Source organism: Onthophagus taurus, unplaced genomic scaffold (assembly GCF_036711975.1).
Source record: "Onthophagus taurus isolate NC unplaced genomic scaffold, IU_Otau_3.0 ScKx7SY_15, whole genome shotgun sequence".
NCBI lineage: Eukaryota > Metazoa > Arthropoda > Insecta > Coleoptera > Scarabaeidae > Onthophagus > Onthophagus taurus.
Window position 1 is genome coordinate 1,345,075 of NW_027248940.1, and position 21,305 is coordinate 1,366,379.

General features: G+C 24.6%; 1 protein-coding gene across 1 annotated transcript; it reads right to left on the bottom strand.

Moving 5' to 3' along the window:
- Positions 1 to 3,571: 3,571 nt before the first annotated feature.
- LOC111422565 (alpha-tocopherol transfer protein-like) lies at positions 3,572 to 15,160 on the bottom strand. Its single transcript, XM_023055764.2, has 4 exons — positions 14,957 to 15,160; positions 14,744 to 14,900; positions 3,966 to 4,329; positions 3,572 to 3,905 (listed from the first exon to the last, which is right to left on the bottom strand). Exons 1-4 carry the CDS (start codon positions 15,069 to 15,071, stop codon positions 3,651 to 3,653), a joined length of 891 nt encoding a protein of 296 aa, XP_022911532.1. The 5' UTR covers positions 15,072 to 15,160; the 3' UTR covers positions 3,572 to 3,650.
- Positions 15,161 to 21,305: the final 6,145 nt, after the last annotated feature.

Here is a 21,305-nt window from a genome sequence, read left to right on the forward strand (position 1 = left end):
ACGAAAATATTTGTTAAACTTTAAAAAATCATACCGACTTTATTTATAGGAATTAAGAAATGAATTTTGTCTTAAATTAAAACTTAAACTTTAATCTTTAAGTCTATGTATAATAAGTAATACGTTTGATGATAAAGTTTGTTTGTAAAATCGAAAAATGTCAATGTTTAATTATGGGAAGAAAGGAAAATATTTGTTAAACTTTAAAAAATCATACCGACTTTATTTATAGGAATTAATTAACGACTTTTATCTTAAATTAAAGCTTAAACTTTAATCTTTAAGTCTATATATAATAAGTAATACGTTTGATGATAAAGTTTGTTGGTAAAATCGGAAAATGTCAATGTTTAATTATGGGAAGAAGCGAAAATATTTGTTAAACTTTAAAAAATTATACCGACTCTATTTATAGGAATTAAGAAACGATTTTTATCTTAAATTAAATCTTAAACTTTAATCTTTAAGTCTATGTATAATAAGTAATACGTTTGATGATAAAGTTTGTTTGTAAAATCGAAAAATGTCAATGTATAATTATGGGAAAAAAGGAAAATATTTGTTAAACTTTAAAAAATCATACCGACTCTATTTATAGGAATTAAGAAATGATTTTTATCTTAAATTAAAGCTTAAACTTTAATCTTTAAGTCTATGTATAATAAGTAACACGTTTGATGATAAAGTTTGATTGTAAAATCGAAAAATGTCAATGTTTAATTGTGGGAAGAAACGAAAATATTTGTTAAACTTTAAAAAATCATACCGATTTTATTTATAGGAATTAAGAAACGACTTTTATCTTAAATTAAAGCTTAAACTTTAATCTTTAAGTCTATGTATAATAAGTAATACGTTTGATGATAAAGTTTTTTTGTAAAATCGAAGAATGTCAATGTTTAATTATGGGACGAAACGAAAATATTTGTTAAACTTTAAAAAGTCATACCGATTTTATTTATAGGAATTAAGAAACGACTTTTGTCTTAAATTAAAGCTTAAACTTTAATCTTTAAGTCTATGTATAATAAGTAATACGTTTGATGATAAAGTTTGTTTGTAAAATCGAAAAATGTCAATGTTTAATTATGGGAAGAAACGAAAATATTTGTTAAACTTTAAAAAGTCATACAGATTTTGTTTATAGGAACTAAGAAACGACTTTTATCTTAAATTAAAGCTTAAGCTTTAATCTTTATTTCCGTGTATAATATGTAATATGCTTGATGATAAAGTTTGTTTGTAAAATCGAAAAATGTCAATGTTTAATTATGGGAAGAAACGAAAGTATTTGTTAAACTTTAAAAAATCATACCGATTTTATTTATAGGAATTAAGAAACGACTTTTATCTTAAATTAAAGCTTAAACTTTATTCTTTAAGTCTATGTATAATAAGTAATACGTTTGATGATAAAGTTTTTTTGTAAAATCGAAGAATGTCAATGTTTAATTATGGGACGAAACGAAAATATTTGTTAAACTTTAAAAAGTCATACCGATTTTATTTATAGGAATTAAGAAACGACTATTGTCTTAAATTAAAGCTTAAACTTTAATCTTTAAGTCTATGTATAATAAGTAATACGTTTGATGATAAAGTTTGTTTGTAAAATCGAAAATTGTCAATGTTTAATTATGGGAAGAAACGAAAATATTTGATAAACTTTAAAAAATCATACCGATTCTATTTATAGGAATTAATAAACGACTTTTTTCTTAAATTAAAGCTTAAACTTTAATCTTTAAGTCTATGTATAATAAGTAATACGTTTGATGATAAAGTTTGTTTGTAAAATCGAAAATTGTCAATGTTTAATTATGGGAAGAAACGAAAATATTTGTTAAACTTTAAAAAATCATACCTACTTTATTTATAGGAATTAAGAAACGACTTTTATCTTAAATTAAAGCTTAAACTTCAATCTTTAAGTCTATGTATAATAAGTAATACGTTTGATGATAAAGTTTTTTTGTAAAATCGAAGAATGTCAATGTTTAATTATGGGAAGAAACGAAAATATTTGATAAACTTTAAAAAATCATACCGATTCTATTTATAGGAATTAATAAACGACTTTTTTCTTAAATTAAAGCTTAAACTTTAATCTTTAAGTCTATGTATAATAAGTAATACGTTTGATGATAAACTTTGTTTGGAAAATCGAAAAATGTCAATGTTTAATTATGGGAAGAAACGAAAATATTTGTTAAACTTTAAAAAATCACACCGACTTTATTTGTAGGAATTAAGAAACGACTTTTATCTTAAATTAAAGTTTAATTTTTAATCTTTAAGTCTATGTGTAATAAGTAATACATTTGATGATAAAATTTGTTTGTAAAATCGAAAAATGTCAATGTTTAATTATGGGAAGAAACGAAAATATTTGTTAATCTTTAAAAAATCATACCTACTTTATTTGTAGGAATTAAGAAACGACTTTTATCTTAAATTAAAGCTTAAACTTTAATCTTTAAGTCTATGTGTAATAAGTAATACGTTTGGTGATAAAGTTTGTTTGTAAAATCGAAAAATGTCAATGTTTATTTATGGGAAGAATCGAAAATATTTGTTAAACTTTAAAAAATCATACCGATTTTATTTATAGGAATTAAGAAACGACTTTTATCTTAAATTAAAGCTTAAACTTTAATCTTTAAGTCTATGTGTAATAAGTAATACGTGTGATGATAAAGTTTGATTGTAAAATCGAAAAATGTCCATGTTTAATTATGGGAAGAAACGAAAATATTTGTTAAACTTTAAAAAATCATACCGATTGTATTTATAGGAATTAAGAAACGACTTTTATCTTAAATTAAAGCTTAAGTTTTAATCTTTATTTCCGTGTATAATATGTAATACGTTTGATGATAAAGTTTGTTTGTAAAATCGAAAAATGTCAATGTTTAATTATGGGAAGAAACGAAAATATTTGTTAAACATTAAAAAAATCACACCGGCTTTATTTAGAATAATTAAGAAACGACTTTTATCTTAAATTAAAGCTTAAACCTTAATCTTTAAGTCTATGTATAACAAGTAATACGTTTGATGATAAAGTTTGTTTGTAAAATCGAAAAATGTTAATGTTTAATTATGGAAAGAAACGAAAATATTTGGGGGACCGGAAGTGGCTACCATCTTGAAAATACTTTAGATCGAAAGGTCGGTATGAACCTCCCACATAAACCAAATTTCAGAAATGTAGATGCAATGGAACAGAAATACAACGGGTGTTGCTGACTTTTTGGCGGACACTGTATATATATTTATATTTTTGAGGTTATCCTAATAATTATTGACCATACCGAATTATTTTATAAACAAAATTTATTGAGAATTAGATTACAAACAACTTTTATTGACAACATTTTGTGGTAACACTAAATTTTAATTTCCCACAAGATTTGATCGAAAAATGTTTCATCCAATATTTGTTTAGAATGTGATTTTATTATTAATATTTATTAAAATAACTTAATTTTAATTTCCCCGTGAACAGTACGATTTGATTTCCTCATGACGTTCTGATTTACTCATGACAAAATTATTAAAGAGAGAACTTAAAGGATGAATTAAATCAATTAATAAAGGATTACAAATTAAATTAAATTCGACCAATTTGAATCTGATAAAAATCCTTATTAATCTATATCCAATTTCTTAAACGTTCCCTCAATCCCAAATATATCCCCCATATTTTTCGGCTTCCCCTGCCTTTTAGATTCATCAGCAACTAATTTCTCATTTTGAACGAAAAAATCCATATTTTCCGTAACGTTTTTCAACATTTCTTGGTGTAATTCCTTAAAACTTCCCAGTTTCCCTCCGTATTCATTCGGCAAATCATCCTTATTAATGTAATCGTGTAACCCTTCCGGAGTACGATGTAAATGTATCTATAATCATAAAAATGTAATTAATTTGAAATTTAATTTATTATTAATTTTGATTTTTACCATATCAAATAATTCTTTTTTTATAAACGGCTTTAAAATGCCAAGAAATTTCTCCGTGGTCGGTGATACATTTACGATGTGAATCGCTTTTAAACGAATCGGTAAAGCTTCTTGAACGAATGTTAGGTGTTTTCGGCTGGATGTTAAGTTGGCTTTCATCATGTGAGCGAACCCGAATCCTTCGGAATCCATGATCATTGCTTGACCATCAGATGGGCCTCGCTGCATTAAAGTTAATGTTCCGACCATATCGATTACTTTTATTTGGTTGTTGTAGTCGTAGAATTCGGGACTTGAATCGATTAAGCGGGTTATCATCACCGAATAATTTTCTTTGGTTTTTTTCGGGAGCACCGTCATACATCTAAAATTAAAAATTCATTAATATATGTTAATATATATATTTAATGATGTTTTCTTGGAAATTTCAATAATATCATCTAATAGTATTTATATCATATCGTAAACTAGAATCTTTAAGCTTCAATTTAATATCCATATCATATCATTATTATTACAAACACGGCAGATAGGTTTTTTTTTTAATTTTGTATTATTTTTGATTTATAATTTGAAAATTTCCTCTCTAATATTTTCTTCGTGGAAATTTTAATTATATTATCATATAGTTTTTATATCACATTATAAACTAGGATCTGTAAGCTTTAATTTAACATACATATTATATATTTATCTTTCATTTTTTGAATATTTCGTATTATTTTTGATTTTGAATTTGACAATTTACTATTTAATAACTTTTCCTTGGAAATTTCAATAATATTATAATATAGTTTTTATATCACATTATAAACTAGAAACTTTAAGCTTCAATTTAACATACATATCATATCATTAACATTAAAAACACGGCAGATATGATTTTTTGAAAATTTCGTATTATTTTGGATTTATAATTTAACAATTTCCTCTTTAATAACTTTTTCGTGGAAATATCAATAATATTATCATATAGTTTTTATATCACATTATAAACTAGAATCTTTAAGCTTCAATTTAACATACTTATCATATTATTATCATTCAAAACATAGCGGATATGATTTTTTGAAAATTTCGTATTATTTCTTATTTATAACTTGACAATTTACTATTTAATAACTTTTCCTTGGAAATTTCAATAATATTATCATATAGTTTTTATATCACATTATAAACTAGTATTTTTAAGCTTCAATTTAACATACATATCATATCATTATCGTTAAAAACCGGGCAGATATGATTTTTTGAAAATTTCGTATTATTTTGGATTTACAATTTGAATATTTCTTCTTTAATAATTTCTTCGTGGAAATTTCAATAATATTATTATATAGTTTTTATATCACATTATAAACTAGAATCTTCAAGCATCAATTTGACATACACATCATATAATTATCATTAAAAACTCGACAGATATGATTTTTTGAAAATTTCGTATTATTTCTTATTTATAACTTGTCAATTTACTATTTAATAACTTTTCCTTACAAATTTCAATAATATTATCATATAGTTTTTATATCACATTATAAACTAGAATTTTTAAGCTTCAATTTAACATACATATCATATCATTATCATTAAAGACAGGGAAGATATGTTTTTTTGAAAATTTCGTATTATTTTGGATTTACATTTGAATATTTCTTCTTTAATAATTTCTTCGTGGAAATTTCAATAATATTATTATATAGTTTTTATATCACATTATAAACTAGAATCTTCAAGCATCAATTTGACATACACATCATATAATTATCATTAAAAACTCGACAGATATGATTTTTTGAAAATTTCGTATTATTTCTTATTTATAACTTGTCAATTTACTATTTAATAACTTTTCCTTACAAATTTCAATAATATTATCATATAGTTTTTATATCACATTATAAACTAGAATTTTTAAGCTTCAATTTAACATACATATCATATCATTATCATTAAAAACAGGACAGATATGATTTTTTGAAAATTTCGTATTATTTTGGATTTACAATTTGAATATTTCTTCTTTAATAATTTCTTCGTGGAAATTTCAATAATATTATTATATAGTTTTTATATCACATTATAAACTAGAATCTTCAAGCATCAATTTGACATACACATCATATAATTATCATTAAAAACTCGACAGATATGATTTTTTGAAAATTTCGTATTATTTCTTATTTATAACTTGACAATTTACTATTTAATAACTTTTCCTTGGAAATTTCAATAATATTATCATATAGTTTTTATATCACATTATAAACTAGAATTTTTAAGCTTCAATTTAACATACATATCATATCATTATCATTAAAAACAGGGCAGATATGATTTTTTGAAAATTTCGTATTATTTTGGATTTACAATTTGAATATTTCTTCTTTAATAATTTCTTCGTGGAAATTTCAATAATATTAGTATATAGTTTTTATATCACATTATAAACTAGAATCTTCAAGCTTCAATTTAACATACACATCATATAATTATCATTAAAAACTCGACAGATATGATTTTTTGAAAATTTCGTATTATTGCTTATTTATAACTTGACAATTTACTATTTAATAACTTTTCCTTGGAAATTTCAATAATATTATCATATAGTTTTTATATCACATTATAAACTAGAATTTTTAAGCTTCAATTTAACATACACATCATATCATTATCGTTAAAAACCGGGCAGATATGATTTTTTGAAAATTTCGTATTATTTTGGATTTACAATTTGAATATTTCTTCTTTAATAATTTCTTCGTGGAAATTTCAATAATATTATTATATAGTTTTTATATCACATTATAAACTAGAATCTTCAAGCATCAATTTGACATACACATCATATAATTATCATTAAAAACTCGACAGATATGATTTTTTGAAAATTTCGTATTATTTCTTATTTATAACTTGTCAATTTACTATTTAATAACTTTTCCTTACAAATTTCAATAATATTATCATATAGTTTTTATATCACATTATAAACTAGAATTTTTAAGCTTCAATTTAACATACATATCATATCATTATCATTAAAAACAGGGCAGATATGATTTTTTGAAAATTTCGTATTATTTTGGATTTACAATTTGAATATTTCTTCTTTAATAATTTCTTCGTGGAAATTTCAATAATATTAGTATATAGTTTTTATATCACATTATAAATTAGAATCTTTAAGCTTCAATTTAACATACTATCATATTTCTTATTTATAATTTGACAATTTATTACGTAATAACTTTTCGTTGGAAATTTCAATAATATTATCATACAGTTTTAATATCACATTATAAACTAGAAACTTTAAGCTTCAATTTAACATACATATCATATAATTATCATTAAAAACACGGCAGATATGATTTTTTGAAAATTTCGTATTATTTCTTATTTATAATTTGACAATTTATTACGTAATAACTTTTCGTTGGAAATTTCAATAATATTATCATACAGCTTTAATATCACATTATAAACTAGAAACGTTAAGCTTCAATTTAACATACATATCATATAATTATCATTAAGAACACGGCAGATATGATTTTTTGTATATTTCGTGTTATTTTTGATTTATAATTTGACAATTTCCCCTTTAATACTTTTTTCGTGGAAATTTCAATAATATCGACATATAGTTTTAATATCACATCATAAACTAGAATCTTTAAGCTTCAATTTAACATACATATCATGTCAATATCATTAAAAACACGGCAGATACAAAGGGTTGATTAAGGGTGATGGTTCCCTAAATTTTGGCAGATTTTTTTAACCTTTTTGTGGATTTAATAATTAACATTATTACCTCATTTCATGTGGAATTTAATTCTAAAACTTTTTTTACTCTTACTATTTTTTAAAAAACATTGTCGTTTTCATAAAAAACTCACAAAACTAAAGACGTGTATCTGATTAATGCTACTTAAAATCATCAAAAATTCAGTAGTCGGCTGTGAAATTGTACGTAATTTGAGGAATAAACTGTTTATTATGAACTAAAAAGACATCATCCATAAACAAATTTAGTTTAGGCATAATAATTTTCTAGTGATAAAGAGAAAATCCCCAAAATCTCAAAATTAAGTACTTTTGGTTTTAAAATCGATCATAACTCAAGAATGAAAGGTGATGACGAAAAGTTTTTTAGGAATAAATTGTTTATTATGAACTAAAAGGATATTATTGATAAACAGATTTTATTTAGATGTAATGATTTTCTAGTGATAAAGAGAAAATCCCCATAATGTCACAATTGAGTACTTTTGTTATCAAAATCGATCATTACCCAAAAATTAATTGTGATGGAGATAAGCTTTTTTGAAATAAATTGTTTATTATGAACTAAAAAGACATCATCCATAAACAAATTTGGTTTAGTTATAATGATTTTCTAGTGATAAAGAAAAAATCACCAAAATGTTAAAATTGAGTACTTTTGGTAGTAAAATAGATCATAACTCAAAAATTAAAGGTGATGGAGAAAATTTTATTTGAAATAAATTGTTTATTATGAACTAAAAAGACATCATCCATAAACAAATTTGGTTTAGTTATAATGATTTTCTAGTGATAAAGAAAAAATCACCAAAATGTTAAAATTGAGTACTTTTGGTACTAAAATAGATCATAACTCAAAAATTAAAGGTGATGGAGAAAATTTTATTTGAAATAAATTGTTTATTATGAACTAAAAAGACATCATCCATAAACAAATTTGGTTTAGTTATAATGATTTTCTAGTGATAAAGAAAAAATCACCAAAATGTTAAAATTGAGTACTTTTGGTACTAAAATAGATCATAACTCAAAAATTAAAGGTGATGGAGAAAATTTTATTTGAAATAAATTGTTTATTATGAACTAAAAAGACATCATCCATAAACAAATTTGGTTTAGTTATAATGATTTTCTAGTGATAAAGAAAAAATCACCAAAATGTTAAAATTGAGTACTTTTGGTACTAAAATAGATCATAACTCAAAAATTAAAGGTGATGGAGAAAATTTTATTTGAAATAAATTGTTTATTATGAACTAAAAAGACATCATCCATAAACAAATTTGGTTTAGTTATAATGATTTTCTAGTGATAAAGAAAAAATCACCAAAATGTTAAAATTGAGTACTTTTGGTACTAAAATAGATCATAACTCAAAAATTAAAGGTGATGGAGAAAATTTTATTTGAAATAAATTGTTTATTATGAACTAAAAAGACATCATCCATAAACAAATTTGGTTTAGTTATAATGATTTTCTAGTGATAAAGAAAAAATCACCAAAATGTTAAAATTGAGTACTTTTGGTACTAAAATAGATCATAACTCAAAAATTAAAGGTGATGGAGAAAATTTTATTTGAAATAAATTGTTTATTATGAACTAAAAAGACATCATCCATAAACAAATTTGGTTTAGTTATAATGATTTTCTAGTGATAAAGAAAAAATCACCAAAATATCAAAATTGAGTACTTTTGGTATTAAAATTGATCATAACTCAAGGATGAAAGGTGATGGAGAAAAGTTTTTTAGGGATAAGTTGTTTATTGTCAACTAAGAAGACATCATCCATAAACAAATTTAGTTTAGATGTAACGATTTTCAGGTGATAAAGAGAAAATCCCCAAAATGTCAAAATTGGGTACTTTTGGTGTTAAAATCGATCATAACTTAAGAATGAAAGGTGATGGAGAAAAGATTTAGAAAACCTAGTCGTCAAATAACTTTTATAACCTATTTGTCAAGTTTGACTTACAATTTCATAGCCGGCTACTAAATTTTCTCTTATTTTAAGTAACATTACGAAATACGTGTCTTTAGTTATTTAAGTTTTTTGTGAAAACGACAAAGTTTTTTAAAAAATAATCTTTAAAATCTTTAAGCTTCAATTTAACATACATATCATAAAATACATATCATCCTTATCATTAAAAACACGGCACATATGATTTTTTGAAAATTTCGTATACTATGGATTTATAATTTAACAACTTCCTCTTTAATACCATTTTCATGGAAATTTCAATAATATTATCATTTAGTTTTCATATCACATTATAAACTAGAATCTTTAAGCTTCAATTTAACATACATTTCATATCATTATCATTAAAAACACAGCAGATATGATTTTTTGAAAATATCATATTATTTTTAAATTATAATTTGACAATTTCCTCTTTAATAATTTTTTCGTGGACATTTCAATAATATTATCATACAGGGTGATTCAAAAAACCGCTGACAGACTTCTAGGGCAGGTAATACAACAAAAATTAAGATGAAAAGTTTTAATATACATGGGGTCGCAAACGAGATATAGCGGGTCAAAGTTTCTTTAAAATTAATAATTTTTTTAATATTTTCAACGCTACTGCTAATTTTGTCAAATGAGCAGTATTTTCGTGTAAAGTGATCAATTATCTATCAATTGGTCTCTTACAAAACTTTGATTAAAGGAACAGTTTTTGATTGAATTAACAAATTTTCTACAAACGAGTTTTTTCTTAAAAACTACTGCTTTGATCAAAGTTTTATAAGAAACCAATTGATAGATAATTGATCACTTACACGAAAATACTGCCTGTTTAACAAAATTAGCAGTGGCGTTGAAAATATTTTTAAAAAGGGGCTTTTTATAGCAGATAATGTTTATTTTTAAAGAAACTTTGACCCGCTATATCTCATTAAGGAGGCATTTAAGACCCTATGTATATTAAGACTTTTCATCTTAATTTTTGTTGTATTACCTGCCCTAGAAGTCTGTCAGCGGTTTTTTGAATCACCCTGTATAGTTTTTATATCACATTATAAACTAGAATCTTTAAGATTCAATTTAACATACATATCATATTACATTATCATTAAAAACAAGGTAGATATGATTTCTTAACATTTTTTTATTATTTTTGTTTTTTATAATTTTACAATTTCCTCTTTAATAATTTATTCCTGGAAACTTCAATAATATTGTCATATAGTTTTTATATCACCTCATAAATTAGAATCTCGACGCTTCAATTTAACATACATTTCATATCATTATCATTAAAAACGCGGCAGATATGATTTTTTGAAAATTTCGTATTATTTTCGATGTATAATTTTACAATTTCTTCTTTAATAATTTTTTCGTGGAAATTTCAATGATATTATCATATAGTTTTTATATCATATGATAAACTAAAATCTTGACGCTTCAATTTAACATATATATCATATCATTATCATTAAAAAAACGGCAGATATGATTTTTTGAAAATGTATTATTTTTGATATATAATTTTACAATTTCTTCTTTAATAATTTTTTCGTGGAAATTTCAATGATATTATCATATAGTTTTTATATCATTTCATAACCTAGAATCTTAACGCTTCAATTTAACATACATATTATATCATTATCATTAAAAACACGGCAGATATGATTTTTTGAAAATTTCGTATTATTTTTGATATATAATTTTACAATTTCCTCTTTAATAATTTTTTCGTGGAAATTTCAATAATATTATCATATAGTTTTTATATCATATCATAAACTAGAATCTTGACGCTTCAATTTAACATACATACCATATCATTATCATTAAAAACACAGCAGATATGATTTTTTGAAGATTTCGTATTATTTTTGATATATAATTTTACAATTTCCTCTTTAACAATTTATTCTTGGAAATTTCAAGAATATTATCATATAATTTTTATATCATATCATAAATTAGAATCTTGACGCTTCAATTTAACTTACATATCATATCATTATCATTAAAAACACGGCAGATATGATTTTTTGAAAATTTCGTATTATTTTTGATATATAATTTTACAATTTCTTCTTTAATAATTTTTTCGTGGAAATTTCAATGATATTATCATATAGTTTTTATATCATATGATAAACTAAAATCTTGACGCTTCAATTTAACATATATATCATATCATTATCATTAAAAACACGGCAGATATGATTTTTTGAAAATGTATTATTTTTGATATATAATTTTACAATTTCTTCTTTAATAATTTTTTCGTGGAAATTTCAATGATATTATCATATAGTTTTTATATCATTTCATAACCTAGAATCTTAACGCTTCAATTTAACATACATATTATATCATTATCATTAAAAACACGGCAGATATGATTTTTTGAAAATTTCGTATTATTTTTGATATATAATTTTACAATTTCCTCTTTAATAATTTATTCTTGGAAATTTCAATAATATTATCATATAGTTTTTATATCACATCATAAACTAGAATCTTGACGCTTCAATTTAACATACATACCATATCATTATCATTAAAAACACGGTAGATATGATGTTTTCAAAATTTCGTATTATATCTTATTTATAATTTGACAATTTACTATTTAATAACTTTTCCTTGGAAATTTCAATAATATTATCATATAGTTTTTATATCACATTATAAACTAGAACATTTAAGCTTCAATTTAACATACATATCATATCATTATCATTAAAAACACGGCAGATAGGATTTTTTGAAAATTTCGTATTATTTTGGATTTATAATTTGAATATTTCTTCTTTAATAATTTCTCCGTGGAAATTACAATAATATTATCATATAGTTTTTATATCACATTATAAACTAGAATCTTTAAGCTTCAATTTAACATACTTATCATATTATTACCATTAAAAACATGGCGGATATGATTTTTTGAAAATTTCGTATTATTTTTGATTTATAATTTGTAATTTCCTCTTTAATAATTTCTTCGTGTAAATATTAATAATATTATCATATAGTTTTTATATCATATTAAAAACTAGAATCTTTAAGCTTCAATTTAACATACATATCATATCAATATCATTAAAAACACGACAGGTGTGATTTTTTCAACATTAAATATTATTTTTGATTTATAATTTGACAATTTCTTCTTTAATAATTTTTTTCAGCAAATTTCAATAACATTATCTTGTAGTTTTTATATCACATCATAAACTAAAATCTTTAAGCTTTAATTTAATATACATATCAAATCGTTATCATTAAAAACACGGCAGATATGATTTTTTGAAAATTCCGTATTATTTTTGATATATAATTTTACAATTTCCTCTTTAATAATTTATTCTTGGAAATTTCAATAATATTATCATATAGTTTTTATATCACATCATAAACTAGAATCTTGACGCTTCAATTTAACATACATACCATATCATTATCATTAAAAACACGGTAGATATGATGTTTTCAAAATTTCGTATTATATCTTATTTATAATTTGACAATTTACTATTTAATAACTTTTCCTTGGAAATTTCAATAATATTATCATATAGTTTTTATATCACATTATAAACTAGAACATTTAAGCTTCAATTTAACATACATATCATATCATTATCATTAAAAACACGGCAGATAGGATTTTTTGAAAATTTCGTATTATTTTGGATTTATAATTTGAATATTTCTTCTTTAATAATTTCTCCGTGGAAATTACAATAATATTATCATATAGTTTTTATATCACATTATAAACTAGAATCTTTAAGCTTCAATTTAACATACTTATCATATTATTACCATTAAAAACATGGCGGATATGATTTTTTGAAAATTTCGTATTATTTTTGATTTATAATTTGTAATTTCCTCTTTAATAATTTCTTCGTGTAAATATTAATAATATTATCATATAGTTTTTATATCATATTAAAAACTAGAATCTTTAAGCTTCAATTTAACATACATATCATATCAATATCATTAAAAACACTACAGGTGTGATTTTTTCAACATTAAATATTATTTTTGATTTATAATTTGACAATTTCTTCTTTAATAATTTTTTTCAGCAAATTTCAATAACATTATCTTGTAGTTTTTATATCACATCATAAACTAAAATCTTTAAGCTTTAATTTAATATACATATCAAATCGTTATCATTAAAAACACGGCAGATATGATTTTTTGAAAATTCCGTATTATTTTTGATTTACAATTTGTTAATTTCCTCTTTAATAATTTCTTCGTGGAAATATTAATAATATTATCATATAATTTTTATATCATATTATAAACTAGAATCTTTAAGCTTCAATTTAACATACATATCATATCATTATCATTAAAAACATGGCAGATATGATTTTTTGAAAATTTCTTATTATTTTTGATATATAATTTTACAATTTCCTCTTTAATAATTTTTTCGTGGAAATTTCAATAATATTATCATATAGTTTGTATATCATATCACAAACTAGAATCTTGACGCTTCAATTTAACACACATATCATATCATTATCATTAAAAACACGGCAGCTATGATTTTTTGAAAATTTCGTATTATTTGTGATATATAATTTTACAATTTCAATAAGAAATTTCAATAATATTATCATATTGCTTTTATATCACATTATAAACCAGAATCTTTAAGCTTCAATTTAACATACACATCATATCATTATCATTAAAAACACGTCAGATATGATTTTGTTTATAATTTCGTATTATTTTTGATTTATAATTTGACAATAATTTCATCCTTAATAATTTTTTCGTGGAAATTTCAATGATATTTTCATAGAGTTATATATCACATTATAAACTAGAATCTTTAAGCTTCAATTTAACGTACATACCATATCATTACCATTAAAAACACGGCAGATATGATTTTTTGAAAATTTCGTATTATTTTGGATTTATAATTTGAAAATTTAGAAAGAACGTTAATTTTATTAACTTACAAAAGTCTTAATTGTTGCTCAACGTCTTTATCTTTAGGATTTTGATTCTTAAAAAATTCCGGGCAGTGCAAACGAATCGTAAAGTAATTTTCTATGCACGTTTTTGTTGCTTCAATTTTGTAATAACAGCTGTGCAAAAAGAATAAAAGAGAAACTTCTAAAATGATATAAAAAATTAAAGATTAAAGAAAATAACAATAATTAATAAATTACCTGTTATTTTAGGTAAATGTTGTTCTTTATCCATCCATTCTTGCAAAATCTTAACATCATCCCGTTTTAAATTCGAATCTCTTCCATATAATTCCTCTGCGGTTACAAAACCCATCGCAAACAATGAAACCTTGAAAGAATTACCTTAGAATGTTGTTTCTACTTTTATATTTCATTTGCAACTGTGTCATAAAATCTGTTATAAACACATTTATTGGAATTAATTGGAAGTTATTTTGAAAATTGTTCGATTTTAACGATGTTTTTTTTAGAATATGTGTTGTTAAGTTAACTATGAATTGATTTATGATTCAATTTTGAGATGTGACGTTCTTTCTGCGAAAACTTATTACGGTAATTAAATAGAAATTGAGTTGCTTTATAATTTGTAACCTTGCAACAGAAAAGTATACGCTAAAAAAGTTGGCCTTCATTTTATGTAGATACGTTTATAATGGATGTTTTTTATTTGAGGTTTATGATTTTAAAACAATTTCAAGCATTAAATAATATTTTAAACAACTAAAAATAGACTATAAATATTAGGCATCTTAGGAGCTCAGAAATATCGTAATTTTCAGTTTATAAATTGAATGATGAGTTGTTGATAGAATTTGGTTGGCAGTATTTTGGCAAATTATTAGAAAATGTAAACTTAAACGCCTCAATTGTTGTTACCAGAAGACGAAATACTGGTGGCAGAAGATTAGATACTACTGGCAGAAGACTAAGTATTGCTAATGGAAAACTAGATGTTGCTAATAGAGCATATCCTTGTTACAGAAGACTACACACTACTACTAAAAAACGAAATACTGTCAGCAGAAGACATAATTTTAATGTCAAAAGACCAAATTCTGTTGCCAGAAGACTAGATATTGCTGAAAAAGACAAGACATTGCTGGCAGAAGACTAAGTATTGCTAGTGAAAGACTAGATATTGCAAATGACGTACATCCTTCTTACAGAAGACTACACACTATTACTAAAAAACCAAATACTGTTGATAGAAAACTTAATTTTACTGCCAGAAGACCAAATTCTGTTATCAGAAGACTAGATATTACCAATTGTGCAAATCCTTTTCATAGAACACAACACAGTCTCACCAGAAGACGAAATATTGTTGGTAGAAAACGAGATATTGCTGCAAAAGACTATATATTGCTGGAAAAAGACTATGTATTGCTAGTCAAAGATTAGACATTGCAAACGAAGCACATCCTTCTTACAGAAGACTACACACTACTACTAAAACACGAAATACTGTTAGCAGAAGACTTAATTTTACTGTCAAAAGACCAAATTCTGCTGTCAGAAGACTAGATATTATCAATGGTGCAAATCCTTCTCATAGAACACAACACAGTATCACCAGAAGACGAAATACTGTTGGTAGAAAACTAGATATTGCAGAAAAAGACTATATATTGCTGGAAAAAGACAATGTATTGCTAGTCAAAGATCAGCCATTGCAAATGAAACACATCCTTCTTCACACTACTACTAGAAGATGAAATACTGTTGGTAGAAGACTAGATATTGCTGAAAAAACTAAATATTGCTGGAGGAAGACTAAGTATTGCTAGGAAAGACTAAATATTGCAAATGAAGCACGCCCTTCTTACAGAATTTAGATAGACATATTTTTAATATACATTCGTAACCGGAATTTGATCATAACTTCATTAATATTAAAGATAAATATGTGGTATTTGTACTCATTTTAAAGGATTTTTAATGAAGATTACAAATATGTCAAAATTGAGGTTGACATTTTAAACCTGAAGTTAGTTATCATATAATAGAAGTTTTATAACTGAAGTTAATCTAGTGTTAGTCACTTTTCCGCACTTTCTTTTTATTTTTAACCTGTTTTCTGGGTCATTTCACCTTGATTAAAAAGTCTATTTGAAACTTGTAACACTTCGTCCTTAATTTCATTTTGCAAGTTTTTAAACTTTAATTTTGTAAATTAGTAAAAATAATCTGATTTCGACTTTGATATGTGATCTTTTAACAAAAGAAAAAGAAACATTAAGAAACTTGTTTGTAAACTGGATAAGATGAGAGTTATTAATCTATTTGTAGAGTGTCTGAAGATGGCTAAAGGTCGAAACTAGTGATGGAACGGATTGTGATTTTGTGAAAAGCCGGATACCGGATATTCGGCATCCCCTTCGGCCGAATATCCAATTTCTGGTGCATTTCTGAAGTGATATATTGCCACATTATTGCGATATTTGAATAAAAATGAAATTAATACGAAAACTGATAAGATATGTCAACTTATTTAGATCCAAGATACAAAATGAACTTTTTTAATGCTGATCTAACGAAGCAACTCTAAAAAGAGGATACTTTAATTAATAATTTCCACAAGGATCCTTCAAGAAATTAATTTTATAGCGAATTTTGAAAATTATCGCAACATCGAAAATTTTATCAAAATTTCAAATATTGTTTTCTCAAAAACTAAATGTTATTTTTCAAAACATGTTGGTTCATTGCAAAAAGGACACTTTTATTAACATTTTGGGAAATTTCTATACTCATATTCCAAAAACTTGATTTTATACGAATTTTTAAAACTTAATCGGCGAAAATTGCAAAATTCGAAAAAATTGTTGCACATTTCAAAAACTAAAAACGATTTTTCAAAACGGCTTTTTATATTAAAAAGAGGATACTTTAATTAATAATTGGTGCTATTTCCAGAAGGATTCTTCAAGAAATCAATTTTATAGCGAATTTTGAAAATTATCGATGAAAATTGCAACATCGAAAATGTTATCAAAACTTTAAATATTGTTTTCTCAAAAACTAAAAGTTGTGTTTCAAAACGTGTTGGTTCATTGGAAAGAGGACACTTTTATTAACATTTTGGAAAATTTTCATACTCATATTCCAAGAACTGGATTTTATACGAATTTTTAAAACTTAATCGGCGAAAACTGTAGAACTCGAAAAAAATGTCGTTCATTTGAAAAATTTATTTCTCAAGAACTAAAAGTGATTTTTCAAAACGGCTTGTTGCATTAAAAAGAGGATATTTTAATTAATAATTGGTGATATTTCCACAACGATCCTTCAAGAAATTAATTTTATAGCAAATTTTGAAAATTATCGATGAAAATTGCAACAACGAAAATTTTATCAAAACTTCAAATATTGTTTTCTCAAATACTAAAAGTTGTGTTTCAAAACGTGTAAGTTCATTGGAAAGAGACACTTTTATTAACATTTTGGGAAATTTACATACTCATATTGCAAGAACTGGATTTTATACGAATTTTTAAAACTTAATCGGCGAAAATTACAAAATTCGAAAAAAGTGTCAATCATTTCAAAAATTTATTTCTCAAAAACTAAAAGCGATTTTTCAAAACAGCTTGTTGCATTAAAAAGAGGATACTTTAATTAATAATTGGTGATATTTCCACAAGGATCCTTCAAGAAATTAATTTTATAGCGAATTTTGGAAATTATCGATGAAAATTGCAACATCGAAAATGTCATCAAAACTTTAAATATTGTTTTCTCAAAAACTAAAAGTTATTTTTCAAAATTTGTTGGTTCATTGGAAAGAGGACACTTTTATTAACATTTTGGGAAATTTTTATACTCATATTCCAAAAACTTGATTTTATACGAATTTTTAAAGTTTAATCGGCGAAAATTGCAAAATTTGAAAAAATTGTCGATTATTTAAAAAATTTATTTCTCAAGAACTAAAAGTGATTTTTCAAAACGGCTTGTTGCATTAAAAAGAGGATACTTTAATTAATAATTGGTGATATTTCCACAAGGGTCCTTCAAGAAATTAATTTTATAGCGAATTTTGAAAATTATCGATGAAAATTGCAACATCGAAAAAGTTATCAAAACTTCAAGTATTGTTTTCTCAAAAACTAAAAGTTATTTTTCAAAACGTGTTGGTTCATTGGAAAGAGGACACTTTTATTAACATTTTGGGAAATTTTCATACTCATATTCCAAGAACTGGATTTCATACGAATTTTTAATACTTAATCGGCGAAAATTACAAAATTTGAAAAAATTTTCGATCATTTCAAAAATTTATTTTTCAAGAACTAAAAGTGATTTTTCAAAACGGCTAGTTGTATTAAAAAGAGGATACTTTAATTAATAATTGGTGATATTTCCACAAGGATCCTTCATGAAATTAATTTTATAGCGAATTTTGAAAATTGCATCATCGAAAGTTTTATCAAAACTTCAAATATTGTTTTCTCAAAAACTAAAAGTTATTTTTCAAAACGTGTTGGTTCATTGGAAAAGGACACTTTTATTAACATTTTGGGAAATTTTCATACTCATACTCCAAGAGCTGGATTTTATACGAATTTTTAATACTTAATTGGAGAAAATTGTAAAATTCGAAAAAATTGTCGATCATTTCAAAAATTTATTTCTCAAGAACTAAAAGTGATTTTTCAAAACGGCTTGTTGCATTTAAAAAAGGATACTTTAATTAATAATTGGTGATATTTCCACAAGAATCCTTCAAGAAATGAATTTTATAGCGAATTTTGAAAATTATCGATGAAAATTGCAACATCGAAAAAGTTATCAAAACTTCAAATATTGTTTTCTCAAAAACTAAAAGTTGTGTTTCAAAACGTGTTAGTTCATTGGAAAGAGGACACTTTTATTAAGATTTTGGGAAATTTTCATACTGATGTTCCAAGAAATCGATTTTATACGAATTTTGAAAACTTATTAGGGGAAAACTGTAAAATTCGAAAAAATTATCGATCATTTAAAAAATTTATTTCTCAAGAACTAAAAGTGATTTTTCAAAACGGCTTTTTGCATTAAAAAGAGGATACTTTAATTAATAATTGATGATATTTCCACAAGGATTCTTCAAGAAATCAATTTTATAGCGAATTTTGAAAATTATCGATGAAAATTGCATCATCGAAAATTTTATCAAAACTTCAAATATTATTTTCTCAAAAACTAAAAGTTGTTTCAAAACGTGTTGGTTCATTGGAAAGAGGACACTTTCATTAACATTTTGGGAAACTTTCATACTCATATTCCAAGAATTGAATTTTATACGAATTTTTAAAACTTAATAGGCGAAAACTGTAAAATTCGAAAAAATTGTCGATTATTTCAAAAATTTATTTCTCAAGAACTAAAAGTGATTTTTCAAAACGGATTGTTGCATTAAAAAGAGGATATTTTAATTAATAATTGGTGATATTTCCACGAGGATCCTTCATGAAATTAATTTTATAGCGAATTTTGAAAATTGCATCATCGAAAATGTCATCAAAACTTTAAATATTGTTTTCTCAAAAACTAAAAGTTGTGTTTCAAAACTTGTTGGTTCATTGGAAAGAGGACACTTTTGTTAAGATTTTGGGAAATGTTCATACTCATATTCCAAGAAATCGAAGAGGAAGAGAAGAAAACAATATTTATTTGGACTTATATAAAAATAATAACAAATACGAAAAGAAATACATATATAACACAAATATAAAAAAAAGAGCCCAAAAGGGCTATAGACCTTAGTCTTCCTGCCCGTGACTTTGAATTCCGTTTGATTGTATTTAGGTCTTCTCAGTTGGGCCTTATTTTTTTAAGCAGTGTGAGCCGTGTTATGGGACAGTGGGTACGGGAGAGGGGAGTGATGATGAAATTTTTTAGGGCGTTTTTGGGGAAGTTCATAGTTTCTTTAAGGGATAAGGATTGTAGACGGGAGTTTATAGGAGGAATCTTTGTAAGGTCGTACAGGAGTTCGTTGGAAGGGTTGAAAAGTGGGTTGTGAGGGTGTCTAATGCGAGTGATAATTCTCAGGGCTGCTCTCTCTGCTACTTCCAGATGGTACTGTGATCCTCTCGGCGCTTCAGTCATGATTAATGAGGCATATTCGATAATAGGTCGGCATATTGAGGTGTATATGTGAGTAGCGCATTTGGTGGATATCCCTCGGCCTCTATATGAGAGTGAGCGGAAGTGTTTGGCGCGGTTTTTGACTTTCATTTTTACCTTGATGGTGTGGGTAGAGAATTTAAGGGTTCTATCCAAGGTAATGCTGAGGTAGTTACAAGTTGGTGATGCTGTGATAGGAGAAGATTGAATTATTATTGTGGGAGGAGCAACGCGAATAGGGAGGAAGAGGATGAAGAATTGGGTTTTGGAAGGATTTATCAGGATACGCCATTTTCGGTACCATTCCTCTATGTTTTGGATGAGCGTCTGCAGCCTTAGGATTGATGATGGAATGTCTACATCATGTGCGACGAGAGTTGTGTCATCGGCATAAAGTAGGGCGTAAGACATCGGATCGAAGACGTCTGGGTTGTCGTTG

What these genes read in the sequence shown, in the direction of transcription:
- LOC111422565 (XM_023055764.2), bottom strand. Translation starts at nt 15,071, where the DNA reads ATGGGTTTTGTAACCGCAGAGGAATTATATGGAAGAGATTCGAATTTA. An exon ending in ACATTTACCTAAAATAACAG is followed by an intron (nt 14,901 to 14,956) that starts GTAATTTATTAA and finishes ATATCATTTTAG; the next exon opens with AAGTTTCTCTTTTATTCTTT. An exon ending in AAAAAGAATTATTTGATATG is followed by an intron (nt 3,906 to 3,965) that starts GTAAAAATCAAA and finishes TTATGATTATAG; the next exon opens with ATACATTTACATCGTACTCC.